Consider the following 25,885-nt stretch of genomic DNA (forward strand, 5'->3'; position numbering starts at 1 on the left):
GAAATTAGAGAAATCAATGTACTTACTTCATTTCTAGAATTTCTTCAAGCTGTTTTCTTCGCTCTATCCTCAGGTTAGCCAGATGTGCTTCTTTTTCAGCCAAAGACTGCTGTGTTGAGGCAAGACGGGCTTTGGTAGAATCTAATTCTTGTCTAGTCTTTTCCAGTGCATTCATCAGCTCTTCTACCTGTGAGAGAGAACTCTTTAAGGTCCATATTCCTTATAATAAGTAAATCTGAAATCTATATAAATTCAGGGGGAAAAAAAAAACACCACACAAAAGGAATTATTTTAAATAGATGGCTACTCAATCCTATCTTAACCGTTTTGAAAATGAACAACAAAAGCAGATGTTAAATACCAAAAAAATATTTATGTTTCCATGAATCCATCGCATAATATGCAACATTTATACAAAGCAGAACTAACACAGATCACCAGAAACCTATTTCACCTGGGCCACACCATCACATACAGACACAATGTATAAATATTTTCTGCACCATTTATATTCTTTAAATTCAGGGCGGTGGTAACTCATCATAATAGTAATTTCAGAAATTTTAGATGCAGATATAGATATATATTTTAATACAAAACTGCTCATGACAATACTTGTATTTTTCATCAAAAAATGCAAATCCTTCTGTGCAGAACAGGTCGTCCAGGGAAGACGTAGACTTTCCAGTCCTTGGGCACTTTCAGATCTTTAGACTGCATTGCCTCTAGTGGTCCCTTCTAACCTGAATTATTCTATGATTCCAAAATTAAAATGTCTATTACTACTCTAACAACAACCAGGTCATTTTCCTCATGACAACTCTGAGAATCTCTTAAGTATGAAATAGGGGAAAGCTAGGGTAATCCCACTCTTTCCTTAACATTGGTAAATGTCAACTGGACGTGGGATAAATTGCATATTGCAGGAATTCAGAAAACCTTCATCTCTTCAGAAAATAAAATTCAGAAGTAAAGAAAGTGTATGACATAGTCTATCACGTTTTTTAAATAACATACTAAAGAATGGAGACTACACATGACACCTGTCTGGCAGCAGAAAATTTGTGGGGTGAATCATTATAGTCACAGAAGCAGAGGGTCACAAATAGTTTCTGGTAACCAGGACACCAGTATGATTTCCCCATGTTGAAATGATACAGTTTATATTAACAGCTGCAAGTAAATAAAAGATTTAATTTGGTTTTATGAGATATAATGATTTAAATAATGCATGTTCTATTTCCTGTATTTTCTTTCTCACCTCCTTTATCCAAATATTAACATTTTATAAATTAGCCAACACTTCAGAAAGAACATCTAAATAAAATGAATTGGGAGAGAGGATATATTGCAGTTTCTCATGTTATTCAAGTCATGGAAAAGCGTTCACTTTTGTGGGTATATACTCCACTGTGGTCATATAATCAGAGCGTCTACAGAGAAAGTAACGTTTTCTCCCAAGTTCATGCTTAATTGATGTTTGTTGTTATCTAAATCCTGCTAGCCTGCAATGACTGTTTAGAAGCCACATATTTTTCTTTCAATTTGAACACACATTGCCTCCTATAGAACAGGTTCAATAAAGCGCAATTATTAATGCAATCTTCATCAAATTATAATGAGGACGCACACGCTGTTTGACAATGATACACTCATTACTTACCCGTTCAACACCAGCTACATCTGAATCTTTATAAATATTCTAATAAGATCAATGGAATACTAGCACACATCTTGTACCATTCAGTGCGTAAGAAGTTAGATTTTATGAATGCAGAATCAGAATTACCAATAGCATTGAAACTACTGATGTTCAACCTTCCACTCGGAAAGTACAACCAGTGTAATACTGATACAAATGAAACAGCAAGGAGTGCAAATAGTGCAGTTATTGTCTGTGCAGGTGCAAGATTCCATTAAAGCAAACCCTCAAGAAAGATGAAGGCTTTAGCTATCTTTGTAAAATGACTATGTAGTGAACTTTCACAGTAGAAGCAAAGAGAAAATATACTTGAGGGAAATAAAAAAATTAAAAAGTTGGATTTGCACTTAAATCCCAGAGGAAAAAAAAAAAAAAAAAAAACACCAAAACTAGGATTCATTTTTGAATGAGCTAAGAAAACCAAATTCCACCCCTCTCTGTATAATTTAAACTCTTCAAGTCTTATGTTTACTTCTCTTTTGAATAGCGTTCTCTGAAAGTAACAGTGCTTTCTGAACACAAGTCTTTAGAATTCTTTTTTTTTTTTCTCTCTTTAGTATTGCCAAATAATAATGTTCTGCTCTAGAATTAAAAAAAAAAAAAAAAAAAAAACAAAACACAGATAGAGAGTAACAGATCATATTTCTTTAAAAATATACTCAATTTCTTATATAACACCAAATACTTCATCTTCTCTTTTAGTAGAAGAACAAAAACCTATGCTGCCTCCAACAAGGACAAGCCTCAACTACTAAAACATAATACATTTCTCCCCATTGTCCTGGGTTATTTCTTAGGCTCGTCCTTCTGTTTTTTAAAAACTGTATCTAGTTTCTGCTGAGGCTCCAGCCTGTTAGTTAATTTCAGGCAACATACATTAATGGAAATGGTAGTAAGGATCCAAGACTGCAAAGTAATTCATTCATACAGACTCTTGTTTCGAGACAGTAGCTTCATGTCTGGCAGAAGAGAACATAAAAAGGCAGAATAGTAGCACTTCCACATCTTTAGTATCATTGCCCTCCTTTTCCTACAGGTTCAGCTGAATTTAGTACCCAATCTGTTGACTGAATGAATGCTCAACCTAAGTTCTAATATATCACATCAGTTATATTTTAAAACATTTAAGGGAATTAAAGACTTGTGGAAAACAAAGCTGTGGATTTGTTAATGTATATTAATAACATACTCTTATATTACCAGACAACAGAGATCAAAGTTTAACAGAGAGGGGAAAAAAAACTTTAAAAATTTAAATATGAAAACTTTTTTAAACCACAAATCGTTAACATGTGTAGACCTGAAAGTTATACTTTAATTTACACTTTCAACACAGTATTTGCCAGCTAGTTCTTCCTTTATTTTTTGAATATGACCCAAGTTCAGAGTTGTAATACGTTTTCATAGTTAACTGTCTCACCAACACCTACAGCAGAATTCAACTGGCAGGCATGTGCAGAAGAAACTGATTTTTTTTAATGAACTACTATTGAATGGAAATGTGTGACTGTTGAAGTTGCACACACAATCATCTTAGCATGTTTGTTACCTAGCTGTAGCAGATATATTACAGTGGAAAATTAACATTAAACACTGAAGGCAGTATTATCTAGATATAAAAGTCTAGGAGGGGAAAAGCATTGTAAAACATAAACCAAACTCTTAATGTAAGCACGTTTCATGTTCTCTTCTTTGATATAAGAATTAAATAAAGCACAAAAATAAATAAATATTTATAAGAAATAAATAAGCAGAAAAAAAATTAAACGTTAATGTTGATTTACTGGCTCTTAGTCCTACGGTAAGAAATGGAAACAAATCCAATACTACTACCACAAAATTTTAGCATTATGGCCTATGGCAAGTTCTTCTTTTCCAGAATTTAGAGGCATTTCATCTAGAGAATAATTTGTGTCCAGGAGTCCTTTCCTCTCCAAAGCACGGGTATGGTCCTGCCTTCCAGTTTCCTTTTAGTTTTTCCACTGTCCAGATATTGAACTGAGTCCCCCAGTGAAGCACCAGTTCAATAAGGACCAAGTCACACATTTACATACTTCTCTTATCTTCATAAAAAGGATCAAGATGAAGTTCATATTAATGACCGTATTTTTTAATTGTAATACATCATCCAGCCATTTCCATCCCAAACTGAAATATCTATTCTACCTTTATTATCACATATGCATCCTTAAGACCTTTGTTTACACAGTAACACAGAGAAGTTTCTCAAAGTAATTTTAGTTGATCAGTAACATATTCTCCCAACTCCCGCAGGGCTGAGGGGCAGCTCCTCACCTAGCCTGGTAAGACAGCTACTGCCTGAAAGCCTGCTCTTCTTTTTCACTACTATATCTCTTAGTTTAACTACTTCTTATCACAAACTTTCCCGTTTTAGATACCAGCTATAGAATTTATAAGAATTCATGCTTTGAAAGAGTTTACTCTGAAAATCTCATTGAATACAAAGTTCTTTGCTAGTAAGTACTCTATGCCCCAAATACATTATTAACTAGGTTTTCTTCCCCTTTGCAAGAAAACAGTCTCATTTTATCCTTTGCATTTTCTAATAAAAGCCATTAATTTTTTTCCATACTTTCAGAAAGCCTAACTGACCTCAGCACTTCAAGGATTTTATTAAAATCAATACTGGAATTAAGTTTAGATTACAGAATGGCAGAAACCCAGCAAGCTAAACTATTATAATTCTTTCTTTGTTTTGAGACCATTTTAAAAGAACACTTTCTACTATGTCTGCAGCTTCACATTTTCAAGTCCCACCAGCAGTGTTTCACACCAAGATAAGAAAAGAAAAAGAAATGAATGTGGCTGAAGTATATCTCTGCGTTACCAGATTCTGCAAATTAAAGGAGGTTAGAGTTCAAATGAATGACAGTTTATTAAAAATGTCCTGGAGCATTCTTAATTCCAGATTGGATTCGGCTCAGTACAACTCCTGCTAACATAATACTGTTCCAGTTAGTGGGAATAAGGAGGGGGAGGGACAATTGCATATTTTCTCCATTCTAGTATAATATATTTCTGTAGGATGACGAAGAGCTGGCAACTTTCCAGCAATCAAGGTTAGTATTACTAGTATTACTATCTCTAAAGGGTTGGCACTTCATTTTAGCAACGATATTAGTGATAAATACAAGAGGTTGGGATTTCCCTGACCTTTTCAAGTATCAGTAGCTATACAAAAACTCCATATCTACTGTAATTTAAAACCTAATCTTGTGTTAATAGACAGATCATTTATTAGTTTTATATACTAGAATAAAATAAATAAATACTACTATTTAGTTATAGATTCTTCACTTTTCTTTAAGACAAGAATATTAACCATTATAGGCAATAATTTTAAAAAAAAGGTTTAACAAACTATTACACTTAACCAGTACAGGTTTATGTGAGCTGCATTTTTATAATAAGTAGTCAGTCAGTGTAAAAATCCTCCCAGTTGAACTCAAAGGTGTTTCCTTTTTTCCATTTGCTAAGGAAATGCATTTGGGTTTGGGGGGTTGCTTTGTTTTGTTTTTGCCAAGTTACACACTATATAAATTTCAGTTATCTCCAGTTCTGTGAAAATTAATTTAATAAAAACTGTATTGGGGTTATTTCCCCATGATTAAGCATGAGACTGCAAACAAGGAAAGACTACATCCCTTAAAGATTCTCTTTGTGGCTTTCCTACAAATTTATTCTGTCCCTGGACTAAAAAGGACACAGGTAACACATTCACAGACATGACTGAAAACAGATAAAATCCTGGTTTCATACACAGAAATATCCACTTACCCGCTATTCTGACTCACAGGCTGGAGACTTCAGCTCTTTACACTAATGGCTTGCCTATGCTTTGCATAGGAAGGATGAGTGCCAGGAATCCTGGGATCCTGTACCAGCGGCTGCTGGCCATGCAGAGACCCACTCTACCTCATGACTAATTCAATTACACACCTACAGAAGGTCCAGCATAAGTCATGTGCACCTACTGCTCTTATAATTGGCAACACTGTCCTGCAATATGGTTTGCAAATATCTTGTTTCTTTCTGTTTCTAATGGGAATTTCTCCTGTTTACAACTGGCCTAAAGTTTCATTACAAAGGTTTCTTTTGCAAAAGCAAACATACATAGCAAAGTGTCATACTGAGCTTTGCAAGACATGGAAATAAACTCTTTGTCACCCTCTCCTACACTCTCTTCCCATCCCATTTGTCATCCATAGCTAAATTCCTCACCTCTGATCTTCAATCACAGCTTTTAAACCCAGGAAACAGGTTTAACAAAACCAGTATGGTTATGGAGGCTGATGTTCCTGGACTTTTCCAAATGAAGAAATTAGACACATGTTGTCTCTCACAATTTTGGATGTTGACAGAAGAAAAAAGTAACCATGCTCCAGAACTCATATAAGCTTTAAAATAAACATTGTAAATAAAGGATTTGACACAAAATTAAGAAGAATGTTTAGAAAATCCAGGGTAATAGTTCATTTTCAATTTGGGGTTATTATTTTTAAAAAATCACAATAAGCTAAGCAAGTAGAGCCTAACAATATCAACCAGCAATACAGTGGTAGTATAACAAATTACCAGGAGCACCAAAATAGCAATCCCCATGAAATGGCTTCCCATCTCTATAGGGACACAACAGCACTTTTATCCAACGGGATGCCACGCTGCAGAATTTGAAATCGGAAACCTTATTGAGATTACTTTATTACCTAAAGTAGGATTTAAAATATTTTAATACTCTTGTTAAATGCTATGCTAATAATACACAAAGTTTAGTTTTATTCAGATAAAGAGAGACATTATAGATATAGCACATATTTCCCATCTAGACTTGTAGGGACCACAGCCAGGGAGAGAAGGTACTTTAGTTTCCTCAGTATTTCCTTGCTGGCTGTCCCACAGTAGATACCAATCATGATAATTTATATTACCATGATGTTATGATAGAGATGTATGTCCATCTTTACATAAAAATATTCTAGAATTTAGCAGATTCCCATAGATTAAAAGAAATATATATCCTAAGTGGAAGGAATAACAATGTAGTGGTCTTCATTAAGTTAAGATTTTGCAAGACAGTTCTTGGAACTGTATTAAAATTATTAACTTTCTTGAAACTCATAGTTAAAACTTTGATCACCTTTTATTCTAACCCTCAGTAATTCAATAAAGTATAGGACCATAGCAATATAATTCTTGGATTTACTATCCAGTCTTCCAATTAATATAGCTATTTCACCTATAATTGAAAAATATAATTAAATAATTTTGCAAAATATTGGTTATAATCAGTTAAATCAAATAATAATCACCTTAAAAAGCCAAACCAAAACAACTCCACCTTGTTTTTTTTTTTATATATATATATGCGGGTTTTTTTTTTTCTTCAATTAAATCAAGTGAAAATGATGGTATAAAATAATGTTAACCTCTATGTTCTAGACAGATGAAAACAAAAACCATTCTCAAGTGCAAACAAAGATAATGCTTCTTCTGCAGTCCCAGGAATACTGTCATCTAAACACTTCATCTTGTGAAACACAACTGGCATCCAGTGTTCTCAATTAGTTTCAACTAGAAAACACTGTATGACAACCCAGTGTCAAAATGTGAATGCAAAACTGAAAAGGATGGGCAAAACGACAGGATACTCCTCCTCCTTGCACATGCAGCTGGAATGTTTAACTCCAAATAAAAGCTCTTTCATTAGCAACAAAGTATGATGGAGTAATTAATATCATATTCTGATTTTGCAATGCCATATATGTTAAAAAAAAAAAAAACACTACACCTCCGACCATGTCAATAAAGATACAGTATTCAAAGTGTTACAAGAATCAGTCAACAAATGTTCTTTGTCCAAGGTAAACTTCACACTAACACAGCCCAACACACTGTTGGCCTCATTCAATTCTAGAAGTCACCCAGACACACACTAATGGAAACAAGACCAAGCACCTGAACAATTGTGCAATTCCACTTCTTACAAAAAAGCAACATCCTTTTAACTTTTTTCATTTAGCTGAGCAACCCGGTCTAGTGGGAGGTGTCCCTGTCCATGGCAGGGGGGTTGGAACTAGATGATCTTTAAGGTCCTTTCCAGTCCAAACCATTCCATGATTCTATGATCTATCTTATTACTTTTCTCTACCTTTCTATCGAACTTCATTTGAGCAACTCTGTGATTGTTTTAAACAACTGGTAGGCTCAGTTCTGCTCTGATTTACACTTGTTTGATACTATGCAAACCTAAGTATAAAAGTAGCATTAGAGGTGTTTTATAGTTGTGCAAATTAAGGCAGATTTAGATATAATATGTTGAAAAATTACAGAGCTCAACCTAATGCTTTCGGAAGTATAAAAATATATGTAATTGAATTAGCTATTGAACATATGTTGATTTCAGTAGGACACTCAATTGTCCTACAGGATATTGTATCTGGAAGAGAACTCTTATAGACTAAAAACAATTACACTGTGTGATTTCAGTGTTGAGTCTTTTTAGATAAACCATGCAAGTAGAGCAGAGCAACTCTTTAGCTGGTGTTAAAGTACAGCGCTGTCAGACTGGCCTCTCTGGCTAATGTCAATAGCACTGCGTATAAAAGGTGACTAAAGTGTGTACAAATGTTGATCTTTGGAGAAGGCATGCCTAGAATCATACACACATCTACTATTTCATCCACCAGGTCAACTTCAGGGAGAGAGGGCAAATTGGGAGTTTTTTTGCCAAAACTTGATTCTTAGCACACTTGTTAGGTTACACTGCACAAAGCTACTTCCCCACTGCTTTTAATCCAGAATCCCAAAATATTATTAAAGGTAGAAATGCTTCATTCAGAATAGTTCCAAAGGCAGCACAGATTCACATGGTATGTGTAAAGTGTTACTGCAAACAAATAGTTTATGTACATAAGAGTTTCCCCACACACTACAATGTGCTTACACATTGTGAAATAGCAAGATCTATTAAAGTGAAAATGTTCTTGTATGAAAATACTTGGAGAGTTTTACATGAAAATATCAGAAAATTTGGTTCCCTATTTAGTTTTGAGACAACCTGAATAATATTAGCATGTAGTAAGAAAGATAGAAAGATTTGTGCAACTGGTAACAAGGTATAGTTTCTCCACCAAAGAAATTTGATACCATCTTCAGTACAGTGGCTTTTAACACAATGTTCATGCGAGCACTGAATGCCCAAGGAAGCTGTGTATCTGCCGCCTTCTCTTAATGCACATAATCTTTCCCTGTTTATTTAATTCTTTTTCTTTTTTTAATATAAAATTACTTATGCAGTATTTTATTAGCTTGGCACACCTATAAAAGTCACAGTAGCATGGACATGCTACATGCTTAAAAACTAAACTTAATTCCTATTTTATGCAATGCAATATTAACTATATAAATAACCTTAAGAAAAGTCATGTTATGTCTGTACATTAAAGGGTGAAGTTCTGGCCCGAGCACACCCTCTTGCAGATCTGCTTATCAAGAAAAATTTCAATACTTGCTATAGCAATTGCACGTTACATCCTTGCTCAAATTTATCCAGAGCCATGGGTGAAGTCCAGGAGAACACATGGAGCAAAACTACAAACAGTTGACTAAGTTAATTGTTTCAGACATGGTACAAACATAAGCAACACAAGTTTACAAATATGGGCTCTGTCATAGGACAAATAAGGTGCACTTAAACCCTAAAAATAAAGGTTATATATTTTGTGTAATTCCAGTACTTTTCTGGGGAAAAGGGTTACTTAGGAGGAATTTTTTCTTACAGAAATAACAATTGAAAGCTGCTTTGGAGGGTCACTTCAGTAAAAGACCAGTCAATAGGAACAGAACCAAAGTGAGTCTGCCCAGGACAGGAGAGGCCATAGGACAGTCGGGGAGGACTGCAAGGGACAACAAAATGTCTGCCAACTGGACTCCATTATTAATACATGATAACCTCGGAATGATCACATGATGAAGCAAAAATACCGTCCCAGAATTTGGCAGCAGGAATTCCTCCACAACAGCGGTTTACAATCAGCATGTCAAATTTTCAGAGTGCTAAATAGAAATTTTGCTCAAATAGTAGCTCCCTGTTGATGAAACTATCCCCACGCCTACTACACAGTAACGAGCTTACTGGGTAAATCAGCCCCAGATCACTGCCTCTTTCCCCTCAATCACCAGGCTAGAGAGAAACCCCCTGTGGGAGGAAGAAGCAGCGCTGGAGGAGCAGGATGCCGAACTGAACTCAACAACAGTCTCAGGAAATATTGCTTGTGTGAAAGGGGAGCCAGATGTGAGGGTGGCTGCCTCCGAGAGCAGGGCCCCCGGTGAGCAGCAGAGGCCGAGAAGCGGTAACAGGGCCCAGAGATGTCTCCGCAACGCCCCGGGCACGCTCGCTCGGGAGAAAACTATGCAGCAACTGCACAGACCCTTACACATAACTGCACAGACAGCATGCAGTGCTGCAGAGAGAGACAGAATGTGCACACACAGAGTAGGCAGAAAGGAAACTGCAGGAATGGCTCGCTGTGATTACAGAGAGGGAAGAGAAAATCAGGTGTGGGCCAGAACACTGACAAGGGCAGGAAGACAGCCTGAGAAATATTGTCTTTCTGAAAATGCAAAATTTTCCTCAATCACTATCTGAAAGAAGGAAGAGGAAGTAAAGAGATTTTATAACAATAGTTTTACTCCAGGTTAGCTCCTGAAAAATTCATCTCCGTCTCTTTGTGAAATACAGCAGCAGCTAATAATGAATAAAAACATTATTGGAAAAAACAAAGATGCTGAATTAAAGAACTTGATCTTTTTCAGGTAACAAAACCATATTGCCTGTCACCGAACCAAAACAAGGTTTAGTGAGCATGCCCAGATGAATAAAAAGAGCTGAAGCTTAAACTGTTGCGTCACCTATGACAAAAACAAAGATGTCAGTTCTGTCACATCAGTTTGAGAGGGTTCGGCCCAAATATAAAAATGCAAATACTGTAGCTCAAAGTTCCAGTACCTGGACTTTTTGTTTGTCCCCTCACATCCAGTTAATACACCAGCCAAATATGCATTTGGCAATGCATTTCTACCAGGTGATAGCATTTGTTTCACTAGACTGAAAAAGGGGAAGAGGAAAAGATTATAATACTTAGATCCCTATTCCCCTTATAACTATATATTCCAGAGCACCTGTATTATCTCACAATCTACCAGATACAAGGAAATAATAGAAAATGGTGCTCAGCTCTCTGTTCTATGAATTAAGTTGCTTCTTCCCTCTCATAACTGTACATGAGTACTCCCCCCGCTACAATGCTCTGCACTTCAATGTTCTACATCCATTCTAGTCCCTTTTGGTTCCTGATGGAATAAATATCATAGAGCTGCCTTTTTAGTAAGCTCCCAGAATTTGATGAACCACGTCTTCCACTTCAGCTTCCAAACCTGCTGGTCTAGGTCATATTGGAACATTTCTCCATGTTATTCTTGGAGTGCTTCAGTTCCAAATTCTGCTCAATAGTCACTTAACCAAGTATCTTTGCCTTTTTATTTTCTCAGCCAAAGACATGACAGTTGAAATATTCTAACAGATCTTCCCTATAGATGTTAATTGATTTTCCAACTATTACCAAGCAGTTATTGCTCAGCCTTTTTGTAGGTTATACACAGAACAACTCGGGTAAGACAGCTTTTCTCATTTAGTGATCACAAGCAGGTTTTGCCATCTGCTAGAATAAATACTGAAGAACAGCAGCTGACGTTTAGATAGAGCTTTCATGCTTCCTAAATTGCACTTCACATTACATTACAACAGGAATCCTTATGAAAGGCAGCCTCATTAGTCAAAGGAATTCTATTTACAGGTAGTATGAAGAAAGTTTCCGTACAAAGTAATAATCAGTTTATAATAAGAAAGCTAAGAGAAACTGCACTATAAAAGCCTTGGCCTAAACTGGACAACCATAATAATTGCTCTATGGAATTTACTAAAGATTTTACTATTGTGTTCTGTATGAGCATTATTTAGATACTAAAACAATGGGCATTTATATAAAAGCCTAAGTTGTATACCGCTATAAATACTTTTTTAGGCAAAATACATTAGGGAAAGCTTGATAAGAACAATAATACGTCTTACTAGATGAAAAAAGGAATAGTAACAGAATCTTTAACTAACATAAGCTCCCTTTTATTCCTCAGCTAAAAGTATGTTTTCCTTCTTAGTCTCTCAAGCGTCTTCCCACATGAGGAAAAATGCAAGAGAGTATAAACAGAAAACATGCAGATCTAAAAGTTGATACTATTCACTCTATTTCGAAGCAAAATATATGGGCATTAAGAAGACAAGCTAAGTGAAAGGACTTACAAAACTTACAGCTGGGAGGCTTAAACTGGCTTTGAACAGAAAGTATTTTGGATCTGCTTGACCTTTCGTGTAAACTAACGCCCTTGCCACTGTTCATATTCTGTATCGTTCTCATCAGGACATATCTTTTATTATTCTTAAGCCCCCCTCATGCAAAGACAGGTTTGGTTTCAGAGGACAGAGATGACTATGTCAACATCAAGCTGTACATTTTGAGTATTTTTTAAGATTTAGAGTCCCTATCCAAAAAATACACAATCCCACAAATAAGGATACATTAAAACTGCATTGGAGTATGTTTATAAACGTACATATACAGAAACATGGCTTTTTGATGTTTAATTACATATCTACTGTTTCAGATGGACTATTCAGCCTCTCAAGTTAGCTCCAGTACATGGTACACTACATGGTACACTAAATTAAATTTGTTGAGCATGTGATCTGTATTATGAGCAAAATCCTCAAAATCATATTGATGTGTTTTAAGGGATCTCACCTCCAAAATATTCAGCAAAGAAAAACTTACTCTTTCATCCACAGTCTAACAAAAATAGTAACACCAACAATATAACTGTGTGCTCACAACATACAATCTCATAGATTAGAAAACTGCCTACAGTGGCTGAAATTATGACTCCTGTCTTAAGAACATAGGACTCTAAGAAGCAAATCATATAGTTAATTATTTTACTCTTTGTATTTCCAGTCAGATGCAAATATTTTTCAAAATATTTGAATGAGGATAGCCTAAATAGAATATACTTCTAGTGGAAATAACATTTGCTCCATTTAGACTTCAGGCAGTGCTGATGGCAGAACAAGATTGGAATGTGCAGATAATTATCTTTGAGGCTAGTCAACAGCTAGAAGTCCCTCATAATATCACCTTTAAGATCAAGCCAAGACATTCCAGTCTGAATCAAGGTTTATTTATTAAAGGATTTAGCACTTTTAGATCCAATATTGCCTGGAAGACCACCAATTTCCATTCCCAAATATCTAATTTCTCCAGTTTCTTGGTGCATACATAAGACTTTCAAAATCACTTCAGTGAGCACACACATATGCACATAAATGACATCTAAATTCCTTCCCCTCTCCAAGATGAATTCCACAGGAAACACCTCTACAAAGTAAAATCTCCACAGAGACTGTAGATTTCAATAATTCTCATTCATTTAGGTGACACAACTTAGGCAATTCCAGGCATTTTTTATTGAAAGGTGGATTTTTCTTGATCTTGATTGGTATAAGGGATATTGAGAAGAATAGTGTTTCAAAGCTAGTAAAAAAAATAATTAAATAACATAAAATTAAATTAAATCAAATCATTGGTACATGAAATCATCATATCTGTCCATTTTCTGTGGGCTAACAAAGAAAAAAGACACAGAAAGTAGACAGCAGTGGTAAGCAAATGCCTATAAGATGTGCTTTGAATATTTTTTTATCTGGGAAGAGAGACAGGCACTTAAAACTTATGGGTTAAGGGTGTCTTCCTTTTAAGAAACAATTAGTAATTACTCAAAATTAGAGCCCAGCAATTCTCTTGTTGCAAGTTGGCTTTTTCAGTCTAGTGTCTTTTTTGTGCTGGTACCACTTATCAAAAATCTACTTTTCATGATGAGATCAAAAGTAATGGCTTATAATACAACATCTGTTCAGTAAATTCATGTGATAGTGTAATATTAAAGAGGCTTTCTATAAATGAACAAAACAGAAATATAGCCTTCCTACAGATAATGGATTTGGTCAACTCAAAGCCTAAATACTCACAGTATGATCCTGGTTATCCAAACTTCCCTGCTGTACGTGTCTTCCTGTCTGACAGTGACTCCTCATGATACAAACTCTGAGTCACCCAGAGAAATTTAGTCTCATAAAAGTTGTTTGAATAACTGGAATCCTACTGTATTGCATTGTGAATATAGTTTAATCTGAGATGTATCTCATGGTGCTTCATGTAATGTTATACAACATTCTATCTCAAGAGGAGGGAAAATTAGCCATTACAAAAGCACAACCCTCATTGCTATAAATGAATGGTAACATACGATAATAAAAATAACAGCAACTATTAATTTACTATGCTGTTGCAATACTACAAAAGCGGCAAGTATTTCCTATTCATAAACCCCAAAATACTGGCAAAGAACGTTTTAAAAGTTTTAAAGAGAAAAGAACACCATATACTTTTCAAAGATAGTATCTGTCCCTCCTTTACTTTAGTTAAATAGAGCTAGTACTTAAGCTGCCAAAAAGAGGCCCAGAAGAGATTTCCCAAACCAAATAACATAAGTTTCCTGGACATAGGAAAGAAGATTCAAGCTCCTTATCTTAAAGGACAGCAACCTTCCTCCCTGCCCCCTGCCTTCTCCAAATAGGGTTTCAAAGAGAAAAAAGAAAAGCCAATTATAGCCTCTGTCAGGAGGATACATTCTGCTCCCACATACTGACCTTAGCTTCAGTAGGATAGAAGCCGTATAGTTAGTACAGATAGCAAGCCACTATTATTTTTACTCAGAGTTGCATTTATAAAATAAAACCATTTTAATATTCCCAGCACAGGCTTATGGTTAAAAGCCCACATGGTCCCATATACACTGTAATCTCTAAAATGAGAGTCTTGAAAAAACAAAGAACTGAACCAAAGCTAAGAGTATTGCTGTCTTTACCAGAGAAGTCAACTCAGAAATAAACACAACTGTTCATGAGAAAGATATTAGAAGCAATAAATTTTCTAGTGATGAGTGTTTTTAGGTGTATAATTTATGTGTGCAAACACTCACTGGTGGTATGACCAGAAACACAGATATCATGGAATGAAAAAGAGGAAAAATAGGGGAAAGTAGAAGATGTGGATATATGCTCTACTAGGTTGATAAATAAAACTAGCAAACTTTTATGAAAGACTAATTGTGACATATTTTCACAAAAGCAAAAACAAAAACAAATGTTGTTGACTCAAGAATGAATGTTGGCAGGAAGCTGCCATTAGGTCTTCAATAGTTTACACTATATTTTTTACTTCCAGACACTGCCAGTGGGAGGTTTTATAGGATAATGATATACTGAGAAACTTATGACAAGCATGTCCAAACAAAGTAAAACATACTTTTCACAAAACAGTAAACTCTGATAGCTTTAAATCCATGGAGCCAGAGGTATCCTGAAGACTAATTATAGTAGAATTGTGAACTTGCAAAACCTGTTAAAGGTATTAAAGTATTCTTGACTTTTTTCCAGAAAATATTGTTATAGCAGGAAGTTCCTTCTAAAAAACAGAGTTGAAATAGGAAAGGCATTATTCATACAAAAATGTTGAAGAGTAGTATGCTTAACAGCTTGATGACAGCAAAAATAGGCAAATTTCTTAACTGACCAATTAAAAATATATATCTGACACAGTAAACAGAATTTTAAAGGACTGAGCAGGCGCATAACTTGATCAGCTTTTTACTCCTAGGAGCTGTGTTTTCTAAGTCATACTTAGAGGTTGTTAGCAAAATAGTACATGAGGATGAACCTAAGTGTGACTATATTTAAATCTGTTGTGTAAATGAAGATCTTGACAGTCACCCATGCAGCCATTTCTGTAACTTTCATTGTACAACCACAACTAATTCCTGAAGTACCAAAACCCTCTAAGAACACACAAAATCCATTTCACATATTAAAACAAGTTTAGCTGAGCCTGTATCGAACAAAAACATTGCTGAAGAACCACCAAAAATATGTTTAAAATAATATGAGTGTGAAAGATAAAATTTGAAATTATTGGCAACAGAAATTTTTCTAATCCTTTTCTTCCTGTTACAACACACTCATTACCCAAGAAAAAATTCTCATCTGAATTAGACAAAAAGGCTAAATCAACATCTTATGATTCTCCTGACATTTTCAGATAGAGAAGATGAAGCATGCAGCATATAGAGTTCAGTCCCAAATCTATGCCATAGACTATTAACCACCACCTGAGCATTGGCATGTGACAAGTGCTGAGTTTGCACATTATGATGATTTTCCTCCTTTCCTCCTAACATAAGGAATTAATAATTCTTTAACACTAATAATCCCTAAGAGGGGATTAAATACAGCACAGGAACCAATATGTGGCTTTCCCAATAGAAAGATGCAATTGAATTCTCAGCAGCGTCTTGGGAGGACAAAGATAATCTCTTAGCGTCTTTATATGGCACATGTTCTCACAAGTAGGAATTTGACTGATTGTTCATCTTCTTCCATGATGCCAGCTAAGGAAATAATGAACAGGTTCAGTCCTACCTAGATACAAAGATCCACTCTGTCTTCCACTTGGTGAATATTTGCTCTCAGAAATAAAAAGGCAAACAACAGCCAGGATATGGGACAGACTAATAATCTAAATATGACAGCTGTAAGAGTACCAGGATCAGAGACTGAGCAATTTAACTATATTTTTCAGCTACTCCTTTCACACATAGTCCTAACTGTACTGATGCCATGACACTTGCATTCCATGTGTATCATTCAGAGTTTAGTCTGTAAATTCTCTAAAGTCATTTTTCTCTTGTTACTGAAGTACTTCTTTAAATACATATTGACTAATCTATGGTTTCATACATCAAGTAGACTATTTTTCATATACAGACTTAAATCTGGCTTTAAAAACTGTACGATGAATTGTAAAAACAGTTTAAAGTTATGATTGGCTGATAAAGTGAAACTCTACTCCATTTCACTTGGATTAGTGTGCAGCTGCAAGATATAAATTCTGTGTGAGAAACAGTACATTTTTTAATGCTCTTTGAATTATCATGTTTTTGCAAAATGAAAGACAACTGGTTTCATATGCAGGTAAGAAATATTGGCATAAGGAATGTTATTTGATTTTAACTGAGTCATGTTGCCAGAATGCATGAAACAGCTGCATGAGCTGAGTATCTGCCTGAGGCTACAACTATATTTCCCTCATCCTTTACCACCTGTCTGTGCTAAAGTTACTGGATGCTGGTAGATATCAAACCTCACCGGGATCTTTAACTATCATAATTATAAATGCATTCTCTACTATCCAATTGATTTTAACATCCAAGAATTTTGTACTAGATGAGACAGCATTATTTCTTCCATTTACAAACTTTTAAAATAATGTCATAAATAAACTCACATCTAAACGATTAAAGCTATACTGAAAGAGTGAGGCTTAACGCTACTAAGCTTACTCTTTGACACATCTGAAAATTATTAAATGATTGTGCCAAGACCACAAAAAGGCTGATGCTCTTCTACATCACTCTTTATCTAAAGGATCAGTATAAACTGACCAATTAGCACTAAGGGAGTATATCACTGTTAGTGGGGAAGAGTAGGGGGAAACAGGTAACAGAATACTAGGATACCTTAAGATTAGCTAGAAATAGTGAATTTTGTCCTAGGAATAAACATGGCTGATACAATCTCAGTGCTGTTGAAAACAAAAGTGGTTTTGAGAACTCTTGAGGAACAGTTATACCAAAAAACTAGGGAATGACAAATATAATTTAGATCTTAACAGAAAAAAAAAAGGAAGATTGGACAATTATAGATAAGTCCATTTTGATTCTGGAGACGAACTGGAACAAGTAGTCTGCTTCAGACTATTTGTAAACACCTAGAAGAATCAATAGACTTCCCAAGAAGTGATGTCCAATCAACCAATTTTTTTCATGACAGAATAATTGGCTTTGTTGAAGGACATAGCAATCATATTTGGTATCAAATCTCAAAATATTCACTTAAGCAAGCTGAAGAAAAACATGATTGCAGTGGAACATAATATAGATGCCAAAGTAGTCAGGAAAATGTAGTGAACCACCTACAATTCACTGTTAAACTAGGAGTGTGTTTAAAAAAGATCGGATTTTGCAGGGCCATATGACATTCAATTATTTTATTAATAACTCCAAATACTAAGTCTACAAATTTACAGATGGCATTAGTATGAAAAATAAAAAAATTACTTCAAGATATCTTGCCAAACCTGAGAACTGAACTGGAAAAAAATTATAATATGTAACAGGAAGAAAAACAAGGTCATAAACTTCAGCAGAATTAATTAACTCCACAAATCCAGGACAAGAAATAATTAAGAAATTGTCTTTTTCTACTAAAGAAAAGGATCAAGACGCTAAGGTGACAAGTCAACAGTGTCATGTTGTTGCAAAAAACACAATAAGGAAAGATGTATATGTACTAGTAATCCTTCTGTTTTCTTTGGCACTGGCAACATTTCAGCAGAAGAACTGGATCCAATTTTATCCACTCAAAGATGTGAATAAACTGGAGAGACTACAAAGAAAAGCAACAAAGACAATAAGAAAACTAGAAAACATAACCTTTGTGGTATGATTGAAAGAATTAACTTCAAGAGAAGCTACGGAACATGACATGCATTTTCAGATACAGGCCATTCATAAAGGAGGAGAAAAAAAAAAATCAGTTAACTATGTCCAATGTGAATAAAACAAGAAATAACTGCCTGAAATTACAGAAGAGACTAAGTTAAGATATTAGAGAAATCTTTTAATACCTGTGGACAATGAATCATGAACAAGGTTATTACAAAGGTCACTAAGAACAAGCTAGGAAAACTTCTCTCAGAAATAATAGTGGTATAATTGATACTCAGTACTATGGATACACCAGAAGATACCTTCACATCCCTTCCAGCCCTGTTTATATATGATATTTTAATTTAAAATACATGTAAAACCTGTTTATCTTATTTCTAGCATAAAATGCACAAAAGAATTGCTAGACAAAACATTCCAGATCTGCCAAAAATCATTTGAAAAGAACCTACTCTCCCAGTTAAGAAAGACAAACAACTATCTGTAATGAGAAAAGGCAGACTTTCAAGCATGACTTTTCAGCTTGGAAAATGCACTATTGAAAAAGAAGCAAGAGACCATAAATGCTACAGAGAAGGTGAACTGGGAACTATTGTTTGCTATTTCTCACAACTGAAGAACTAACTATGAGCACCTAAGGACGTTACTAGGCAACAAGCTTAAAAACCACATAAAGGGAAAAACTCTTAATATGGCATTTTAAACTGCAGAGCTCAACGATGTGAGGTAATTCTCAGCTGCAAAATTAGTGCCAAAGAGTTTTAAACACTTTATTGATTATAAGTTCTATGGCTTCTAAACATGACAATATATCTATATGCAATTCCTAGCTCAAAAGGTTCCTAAAAGCCACCACCTGGTAAAATTTGAGACAGTATAAGAAGGGAAAAACAATCTGCCTATTATTTTTTCATGCCCTAATTCCTGCATTATTCTACTTCAAGTTTTTTTCTGCTGACCAGGACCAAAAAAATCAAGTAGATGTATCTCTTATGTAATCCAGTGTGTCAGTTGCAAAGATTAACACATTTTAGTTGCTTGAAAGAAGGAAAGGAATGATGTCAAGGCTGATGCTTCCTTCTTTGAAAATGCAGCAACCACCAATTCATTCTAAATTCATCAAGAAGGCATTACAATTATAATAATACCCACAGAGGGTAGCTGTGATGCAGAATTACAGAACTAGTTCCCAAGCTGCAGGGACCAACCACAAAAACTGCAGACATGTTAATTAAAGCTACTGCTGTGCATGGCTTGCAGCCTAATATTCATTCTGGGGAAATATCTAAAACGCACTCAGGTATGTCACACAGGCTACACTAATTCAGCCTCAGAGCACTAGTAATGTAATGTATAACCTTACAGGGAACCTGATGTTGTTTGTTGTTTGTTTTTTTTTTTAAAAAAAAGGGTGAAAACTGCTTATAGAAATGCAGGAAGAAAATTCTCAGTCATTCTTTTGCATAGAGTGAAAAAAAAATCACTCTTGGCAAGACCACTACAGCTAAGGATTCCAAAATCAATAAAGAAATGTAAGTCAAATTCCTCTGTTTCGACTTAAAATCAAGAAAGACTATCAAAGAGTTAATGATAGTAACTAGAATTAAAGTACTAAAACCACTTCTCTGCTTCATGAAAATAAAATAAATATTTAGGAAAGGACAAAGTCTATTATAAATTGAAAAGGACTCACAAGTATTATGGAGAGTAAAATGCTTACTGAACAACAAAAGGCACAACAGGAGCCACAAGTTTGTGATCTCCCCACTAAGCCAAAGAAGAATGACATGTCTCCTACCCTTCAGGAAAACTTTACTACTTAGTGGCCAACTTTGTCTATAAATTGTTTATAGAAATGTATATTAGTTGCTTAAATACAGCTGTGAGTAGATAGATAAGAACCGACAGATACTCTTGGTCCTCTGGTACACAGTAATGTGGATAGAAGTGCCCTACTGTAAATCACTACATGTTACACTCATGTATGCACATTTTTCCTTGACAACATTGGAATTTAAAATTTATATATACCCTATCGCTACATACATAATTACTTACTGAAGTGTAATGATTATATGAAAATCTCAGGAAACCGTTTGTCTCCAAAGACACTGCACCTCAGTTCAAACCACTCATGAAACAAAGTCATTTGAGCTGCCATTTTAGATTCTTTCCTTGGAAAGTAAAACACCAGCTGGCTGGAATATGGGCCTTGATGTCTAGAGCTTATTCTGGGCTTTTACAAGCAATCAGTGACTTACATCATGAAGCCGTTTTCATGTTCAGGATATGTTGTTGTAGCATGGGGGTGGGGAGGAAACAGAAAATCATGCAAATTATTCTCCAGGTACAAAGTTTAAGGCTTTTGTTCAGATTTAAAAGTTTAAAAAAAAATACTATAAAAAAAATAAATGTCTTTCACAGACTCTTAGAAAGATCCAAGCATGGTATTTTTAGCTTTTTCCTGCAGTCCCTGATATTATAAAACATTCTTGTACACATTTCCTTAGTGTTTTAGAAAGTACAGAACTAACTGGTGGTTTGCAAAATAATGTAAGCCAGAGGTGTCAAACTTATTCTAATAATCTTCTACTACCTGAGTAATTTACTCTAAATAACTGTGCAGCAGTTAAAGCACATCCTCCTTACTTCAGTATTACTCATGCATTGAACAACCCTAGAAGTTCCTCGACATGGCAGTATCACATGCATCCATTCTACTTTTGCAGCCCAAGAGCATCACTCACTATGTATTCCAGTTGCTTTTCACATTTTCAGCTTTTGCCTGATAATTTCATTGCCTTCAAATGCTATCAATTTTATGGCCCTGCAGAAAGAAATGGTTCATCTTTTCAGGCTTGAGGTCAGTCTGGGAATCACTGTTCCCCTAAATATCATTAAAATATTAATTCTACCTTTCTTTAAGACTATGAAAAAATTTTGAACAATTCCACTAGTGCAGATTCCACCCAAATGTTCTATTAAACCTACCATTCCTTCTAGATTTGTCAGTCAACTGCTGCTTGATATGTCAGCAGATCATTTTTCCTGTAAGTATGTTCTCTAGATATTACAAAATATTAATTTATTATTACTTCTGTTCTGCGTGAAGGGCCAATGAAATCAGTGAGGTGCCCTTTCATTTTAATGGGATTACTTTAATGGGATCAGACCTAACTCAGTTAAAGTTCAAATCCAAATTCATGCTTGCTAAGAGTAGGAGATTGTTAGTTCTTCAGTTAGACGAGTTTCTTTGTTTGAGTTAGAGTTTTCTACTGTCTTTAAACAGATACTTGTCAAGACTTATACCTGCTTATCTTTTTTAACCTAAGCCACATTTTGGCTATATGTGAAATGAGTTTCCAGACTGTGACTCTTGAGCCACTTGTCTAGTGGATAGGTCAAATAAAGTTCCCGTGATAGGGTTTCATTACACAACTGATAACAGTGCTTTGCAGTAGGGATACAGCTGGGTAATCTGAATCCCTGGCTGGGAAGGAAAAGAACCAGCTAAAGTTATGAGATTGATGTATATGCCAGCTCCATGGCTAAAGTAGATTCACCCACAGATTCCCCAGAGATAGAGTTATTTCCTTTTTGATAAACAATCCTAAAAGCCCATCTTCTACCTCTATACTTTCAATTTTCCAAGGTGTAAGTCTTATGGCTCCTATCCATAAAACTTCTGGTCCACAGGTTATATTTAGATATTTATATATCTAGATATTGTCAGCTCTGGTACTCAGTCTCACCCATCCTATAGACAAATCTGTGTCTTTATCTCCTTTCTAACATAATATTGTACCTTTAACTATTCAGTACAATGAGAAAAAGGACAGCTTACACTCAACATGCTTAATTCTCATATCAACCGATGAGATCACTTCATGATGTATCAAGTGGAAATCTCGATTCTTGATGTCATTCTTGATTCTTCTACTCAATTGTTAAATTTCAGAATTAAGTCCACTATCAAAACATACCGATTTGCATTGGTGCCCTAACTAGTGCTTTCAGAAACAAACAGACATTTTTATTGTTTACAGTAGGTATTTCTGTAAGTTAAAAAAATAATTAATTTTAAAAGCCTGTATGTTGGTAGCCTGACCTTTCAGATAAACCCAGTGCACCTCTAGAATTCCATATCTCTTCACAAACTTTTATCCTAGTTCGCCAAGACGACAATATTAAGTGTCTGCCTCTTCTTTCCTCTACAGTTTTCATCGAGTTCCCTCACTGATGAAATGTCTATTTACTGGGCCAAACTGTCAGAAGTGTTAGTGTAAGAGTGTAGAAGCCTTTCACATGTTTATGAATCTACATAAAGAGTTCACATGTAGAACCTTCTCTCTGTTGCCTGGCCCTGGAGAAGAGAATGTTGAGAAGGACATAAAATAAGGCTGGAAAATACTTTTTCCACATATTCTTCAGCATCAGTGCGACATGTCTAGAAGAAAAACCTGTAGCATCTTCATGGAAAGAAATAGCTATACATTCCACAAGCATTACCCAGCTGTATCGCTACTGCTTACAAATTCCACACAGATCTTGTGGAAAAAAACTAACCGTCGCTTAGAAAAATCTATCAGATGGACATCAAAGGATATATACTTCCAATTTCTTTATTCTTAGTTGCAGCAGAAACCTACTGGGATCTGCGCCACCCCCCCAAAAAAAAGGTGGGCAGTGGGGGAAAGTCTACACTAACCTACAGAAAGAATTCAAGCACAGAGATGCACGTAGCATGGAAGAGTTTCTCTCCCTAATCTGTTTCAGCTATTGACTTACCAAGGGAAGGAGACACAGTAATAGAGCTACATTCCAATGCAACTCAGGATATACAGTCCTTGCTTTCAAAACAAGCAGCAAAAGAGAAATTAGGTTGATTATGTAGCATTCAGAGTAACAAAATCTGTTTCTTCCCCCATCCCTCAATTCCTGACTTAAACTTTTCAAGGTGTTTTGTTTTCTAGTTCCTATGGGCTCCTATTGCGATGGTTTACTGTAGTCACTGCTTTTCTACTTTTTAACAAATTTCAGTTTGGGGGTAAAATTAGAAGAATTTTGTCATGTGAAAGTCAGTGAAGATGAGGATACTAAATTTGCAATTTTTATGTGAACACTTGACCTTCAGTTCAGCTGAAGATACGAAGTTATTCAAGTCTACAAAGCAAGCATTAAAAAAACCCAAACCTATAATCAAAAAAACCCTAGCATATATAGTTATGATACTGTCAGAACTGCAACTATTCTTTCCAGATACAATCTCCACAATACATACAATAAAACTCTGGAAAACTAAGTTTTCAAAATGAACCTTAAACTCAGCTCTTTAGAGCTGTAATATTTGCCTAAGATTACATATGAAGTTTTCAGAACTCTATAATTCAAAAATTGGCCGAACTTCTGCAAACTTCACCCCACACACACATTTTTTGGGTTGGCTTTTATTTTAAAAACCAGGAAACCAGGAAAATTTTTAGGCCAAAGGAAAGCTTAAAGTGTGATCAGTTTTGTAACCTTATAAACGGGGCCACAAACATAACCCCTTAATAATGTGAAGAATAATATGTTTTTGATTTGACCTTACAATGTAAAAAAAAAAATAATGGGAGAGGAATTTGATAGTCTTAACTTCACAAATCCCATATGGTATGTTTATCATTTACCATATGTACAGTGTCTGATGTGCATACAAAGACTACAGATTTTAGACGCTTTCTCAGACCAGCAGCTTGAACCTATCGTATCCCGCAGTTTCATGAGATACAAACGAGATGCAGAACACGCACCGTTTACTGTACAGGCATGGCTGTCTCCATGGAAAGTGGTATTTACATTACCAGAATTTAAGAGATACTTGTTAATAAGTGGTAGAAAGAAGCCAAATTACATCCCTTATTTTAAACTGTTCAGTGCTTTGGATGTCTTAATTATGTCATTTCATATTCTGAAACACACAAGTAAGGCAAATTATCAAACATTATCACTTCCACCAAAGAGACAAAAAAAAATATTTCCTAAATGGACATGAAGACACCTCATCATTTCAGATATCTACAACCTTTTTGTTCAAATTCTGCTGCAATACAAAAATGAGACAAAATCTTCAAGCTCTCATTTTTCAACTTCTTACGCACAAACAGTAAAAAGATTTTTACTGGGTATAGAGACTCCTAACCATTAAGATTCAGAAATAGAAAAGCAGCTCTGGAAAAAAGTGTAAAGAAACAAAGAAAGAGGAAAACCATTATGATAATTAGAGTTGTGTGAAACTTGGCTGTTATGGTATGTACCATTCATCCAAACCTTTTCTTTGGCTTTGGTTCATATCCCAAATGTTGCTTTGACTTCTGGGCTTAAAGCAAGCCAAAAACTCCAAGTGAAATGTTGCCAAATCCAACATATTTTTGCAGGTTTAGGGTCAAAACCATGCAAACCCACAGAGTTCCTCCTACCATCATAAATCAGTCTGTTTGCCAAAATGTTCTTTTCTGTTCTGCATAAACTTTTTCACTACACTCTTCCCTGTAACATTTAAGCTTTTTGCCATCAGTACTGCATTTTGTAATATGATTACATAGCTTCATGTCTTAATGGCTTTCTTGCTCTATGACAGTTGTCATCTTTTTTTTTTTTTTTTTTTTTTTCAAATGACTCTTATGGGTTTTATTTTTAAATACTATCCAGTCTCCTATGAGTTTGTAGGGAGGCACAGTCAAAGAATCCTCGGTCTTATCATAGAATTGTCCAGGCCGGAAGGGACCTCCAAAGGTCATCTAGTCCAACCTCCCCACAGACAGCAGGGACACCCCCAACTAGACCAGGTTGCCCAGGGCCTCGTTGAGCCTCACCTCGAATATCTCCAGGGATGGGGCCTCAACCACCTTGAGTCTTGGAGTGGATGATGCTGAATTTCATTAAACTATTCACTTTCTTTTCTGGGCCTTTTAAAAACAAACCAAACAGATTCTTAGGGGTCTTCTGAAAAAGAAGACTCATGAACTCATACGGAATGATTTAATTTTAGAAAAGGCACTTTGCCTATTCACCAACATCCTATGTTTAGCCACGTGCCCACTAATTCTACCACTTTTTAAATCAATTTCTCTTGATTTGTCCAATACAGATGTCATATGTAGAGGGAGTTTTCCTAAACTTACCTGAAACCTTTTTTAGAAACAGATATCCCATTAGCCACCTTCTGATCCTCTGGTAAAAAGGAAATTTTAAGTTTACACTGGAGTTATAGTTTCACATATTTCACCACTAATTTTCAAGAGGTTTAGAATGAAAATTATTTGTTTCTGACAGCAACTGGCCTGACCACAATCTCACCTTGCTTTAAGCAACAGGTTGAACTTGATGGTCCCTTTGAGGTCCCTTTCAACCTGAATTATCCTCTGATTCACTGATCCTATGATGATAGCA

The 25,885-nt window shown here is 35.3% G+C and overlaps 1 protein-coding gene across 14 annotated transcripts in view; it reads right to left on the reverse strand.

The window, feature by feature from the left end:
* The window catches only part of ERC2 (ELKS/RAB6-interacting/CAST family member 2), a 486,059-nt gene that overhangs the window by 225,986 nt on the left and 234,188 nt on the right, over positions 1-25,885 (reverse strand). For all 14 annotated transcript variants that reach the window (XR_001412191.1, XR_001412196.1, XR_001412199.1 and 11 more), the window contains one exon: positions 27-187. Coding sequence is in view for 1 of the 14 variants with exons in the window: in XM_014943272.1 (XP_014798758.1) it covers positions 27-187 (161 nt within the window). In the remaining 13 variants the exon portion in view is untranslated. The remainder of the gene's footprint in view (positions 1-26; positions 188-25,885) is intronic.

The sequence above is a fragment of the Calidris pugnax genome, unplaced genomic scaffold (genome assembly GCF_001431845.1).
Source record: "Calidris pugnax isolate Ruff unplaced genomic scaffold, ASM143184v1 scaffold128, whole genome shotgun sequence".
NCBI lineage: Eukaryota > Metazoa > Chordata > Aves > Charadriiformes > Scolopacidae > Calidris > Calidris pugnax.